Here is a 3,705-nt window from a genome sequence, read left to right as displayed (position 1 = left end):
CAGCAGGCTTTCCACGCTGAACGGGCTTGCCTTGGGCAGGCCTGTGGCGCCGCGCTCCGCAGATGCCGGCGCCCCGGGTCCGCACGAGGCCGCGTCCTTGTCTGCAGGGCGGCCTAGCCTCGGCTGCGGGCCGGTGCCGCTTCTTTGGCTCGGGTAGAAGGCAGGGTCGCAGGTGCCGGGCGCAGGAGGTTCACCAGGAGGTGCGGGCACGGAACCTGCGGCGCCAGAGGCATGTGCGCCAGGGCCCTTGGCTGCGGCGGCGGGCGGCGGCGGCTCCGGCGGCTCCGGGGACAGGCCGCCGCCGCCGCTGTCGCTGTCCGAGCTGGGAGCGCTGTGCAGGGACAAGCCGCCGGGCGAGTGCAGGTGGCGGCTCTGGCTCTTGAGCAGCTTCTTCTCGTGCTTGCGCTTCTTCTTCTCCATCTTCTCCAGTTCCTTGCGAGCGATCTCCTCGGGGTCCATGGGCTCGCCGCTGCACGTGGTCGGGTGCGAGTTGTGCGCGGGCCGCCCGGGGCCCTTCTTGGTGTTCTCCTTTTTCCTCCACTTGGCCCGGCGGTTTTGGAACCAGACCTAGAGCAGCCGAACAAGGGAAAGGAAGGCAAAATCAGGCGGCAAGCCCGCCGCTGGGGCTCTGGGCCTACCATTCCCTAGACAGGCCTGCACCACCTCGGCTCAGGCCAAGAGAGCCGGATCCAGGCCGTGATCCCTGCCGGCCCTGGACTGGATTTTGACACTCGGGCTGCAGCTTCCAGCAATCACTTTTTCCACCCGGAAGGAGCGCAGATGGGGCCTCCCAGCCAGCTTCCCGCTCTGGCGTCTCACCTCTGGGGTCTGGAGCTGCCCCTTCCTCAAGCAGGGCCGGTGGGGCCCAGGACCGAACGTTGCGGGTTCCTGGTCTCCTGGCAGAGAGCAGGGCCCCTCCGTGCCCTTCCTGGCTTCTCACAGCTCCAGTTCTAAGCAGCAGCCCAGACTGGCGATGACCATTCTGCGGCTGAACCGCTTCTGTTGGCGGGCAGCCTTCCACACCTGTCTTCGGACCCCTGGAGACTGTGTCAAAGCCCAGATTTCCGAGTCTCCCATGAAGGGAAATCTGGATGCTTCTTCCTCAGGAGGGCCTAGAAAGCCAAACTTGAATGGACATTCTACCACCTTCTCCCCCATCACAGCTACTGCCCGTCCTTCTTTCTGGGAGGACTGGACCAGGGACCAACAGAGCTTTCCCAACTAGTTGTGTTTGGTCTAGGCCATGGGGAAGGCAAGATTGGAGGTAAGAGGCTGGCCTCCCAGGCCCCCAAAGAAGTCAGGGCTCATCCTGCCTCTTTGGAGCTCTCTGCAAGGTCTTGTCCCCGGAGCCACATAGGACTCCAGAGGAACAGCAGCCCTAGACCCTTATTGCACAACCCACCACTACACAAAGTCAAATCCCGGCTGAGTCGACAGAGCTTTGGACAGCACTACCCACCCCTAGAGAGCGCGATAATTCAAATTCTTTGTTGTGGCTACATAGAGATTCCACACAATAGCAGACCAGGCCTGGTCACTGGGAGCCTTGTCCATGCAGAGGTCCCAGGCATTAAAGCAAAACCATCAACAGCCTCCCCCGCCCTCTTTTTTCTTTTAACTTCTTTTTATGGTGCAAATTCCAGGCTGCCCCTGCCACCAAGAATTACTCATCATCGTATGAGGGGAGAAATAAAGGGATCTTGACTTCACTTACAACACTTTGGAACAAATTGGATAAAAGGATTTCCAAACAGAAGAGGTCATCAGCAGAGGCCCAAGCACAGAACCAAAGACCTTTTTAGGCAAAGCTATTGGTGCTAAACAGGCATTCTGCCAGCATCTGCCTCAAAGCCAGGTGCCCACAGCACCAAACTCGTCTCACCAAACCCAGGAAAAGGAGGTTTCTATACTCCAAAGAAGCATTTAGTTATGCATAGATCATTTTGAATTTTAATGTACCAAATGACTCTGTATTTAAAAAAAAAAAAAGAATATCTCTGGCTGACTTCGAATGAAATCAAGTAACTGAAGACAGGAGAAAGAAAAAAAAAGAAGACAAACTCGGGAATATTAAAAATTCAGACTTTTTTTTTCTTCCCACTTTCTCATATGTATTAACCATTGAAGTTTTCCCCGCCCTTACCTCACCTTCCCCCTTCTACAAAGTGGGGAATAAATACAGGTTTCCATCTGAATATTTTACAGGCAAAAGACAAACAAACCCGTTTGCTCACGGATGGGAGACAGCCTCCCGCGAGAGCACGGAGCACCAGGGCGCAGCTTCTCCCTTCGAGTCTGCGCCCCGCCGGTGCCTCCTCACCCCAGCCATGGAACCCTTGGAGACCTCTTTTCACACGGGCCGAGCGAACCCACCACACCACTTCCCGGGTCGCACGCAGTCCCTGTTCCCGCTACTTCGGTGCTACGGAGGCCCTCTCAAGCTACCTAGGCTTTCACTAGTTACTCACCTCCCGTTGCGCAAGGGGTCCAGCCCCATTACTACCACACACGCCCCTACACCAGCAGGCGAGCGCGGAGCGGGCTCGTAGCCTGGGACAACATCCCGCCTCCTAGAACAAAGGCGCACAGCGCTTGGCGAGCACAGCGCTGGACCGCGGATCCGGGAGGGACGCGGGTCTTTACCTGAACTCGGGACTCCACCAGGTCTAAGCGCAGCGCCAGTGCCTCGCGCATGAACACGTCAGGGTAGTGGCTCTCGTTGAACGCCTTCTCCAGCTCCTCTAGCTGCCAGCCAGTGAAGTTGGTGCGGGTACGCCGCCGCTTGCAGCCCGGGCTCTCCTTGTCTGGGTCCCCCGAGTCTGCGGGCACGCACAGGACGCCGCGAGGTTCAGCCACCGGCCCAGACCAGATCCCAACCCCATCTGCGCCCGCTGGCCACGCAGATCCAGGGCGCACAGAGAAGGTTGCGCCACCGGCCTGTCACCCAACTCCTCCGCAGAAAAGGCCCCCCTCCCCGTCCCCAACTGTCCTCCTCCCAGCCCGCGGAACCTACCTGACAGTTTGAAGGGCTGGCTGTCGCCGCCAACCCCGCAGGCGGCGGGCAGCAGCGGCGTGGGGTTGACCACCGAGGCGGCCGCCGCTGCGCAGGAGCCGCTGAGCAGGCCGTCGATGGAGAAGGGTACCGAGGCGGCGGCGGCGGCCGCGGCGGCCGACTGCAGCTGGTGGCCGGCCAGCTCGTACACGTGGTGGTGGCCCAGCGGGTAGGGGAAGCCCACCACGCCGCCCAGCGAGCCCCCGAACTGGGCATGCGGGTGCTCCAGGAGGCGGCCGTCCATCATCTCGCGCGGGGGGCCGGCGGTGCCGGCGGCGGGGCGCGGGGGCGCGGGCCGGGGCCGGGGCGGGCCAGCGGCGGGAGGCGCGGACGGCGGCGGCGGCGGAGACAGGCACCCGGAGCCCTACACATGCTTCGCCCGCACTCCGGCGCTTTACTTTATCAACATCAAGCTCCCGATAATTAGCCGCGGCCCGGGGAATTTGGGACCAATAAGAAGCGCTAATCGGCTCTGACGTCAGAGGCGTGCTGGGTGCAAGGAAACGTTTTCCATATCGATTGCTAATTATACCTGACATGCACCTCAATAAACAGTATCAGGAGCTGTCACAACAAGACGGGGGGGGCGGCAGGCGGGGAGGGAGGGGCGCCGCCCAGCGCGGGGCAGCGGCGCGCAGCGGCGGGGCAGGGCC

The 3,705-nt window shown here is 61.1% G+C and overlaps 1 protein-coding gene across 1 annotated transcript in view; it reads right to left on the bottom strand.

Moving 5' to 3' along the window:
* Positions 1-3,339, bottom strand: part of Uncx (UNC homeobox) — a 4,279-nt gene extending 940 nt beyond the window's left edge. The window contains exons 1-3 of the mRNA XM_078023565.1: positions 3,014-3,339; positions 2,644-2,819; positions 1-567 (exon numbers count right to left, since the gene is read on the bottom strand). The exon at positions 1-567 is cut by the window's left edge and continues 940 nt beyond it. Coding sequence (XP_077879691.1) covers positions 1-567; positions 2,644-2,819; positions 3,014-3,299 — 1,029 coding nt within the window. The 5' untranslated portion in view covers positions 3,300-3,339. The remainder of the gene's footprint in view (positions 568-2,643; positions 2,820-3,013) is intronic.
* Positions 3,340-3,705: the final 366 nt, after the last annotated feature.

Source organism: Ictidomys tridecemlineatus, chromosome 10 (genome assembly GCF_052094955.1).
Source record: "Ictidomys tridecemlineatus isolate mIctTri1 chromosome 10, mIctTri1.hap1, whole genome shotgun sequence".
Lineage (NCBI taxonomy): Eukaryota > Metazoa > Chordata > Mammalia > Rodentia > Sciuridae > Ictidomys > Ictidomys tridecemlineatus.
Note: the sequence above shows the minus strand (reverse complement) of the source record. Positions and strands in the feature narration are given on the sequence as shown.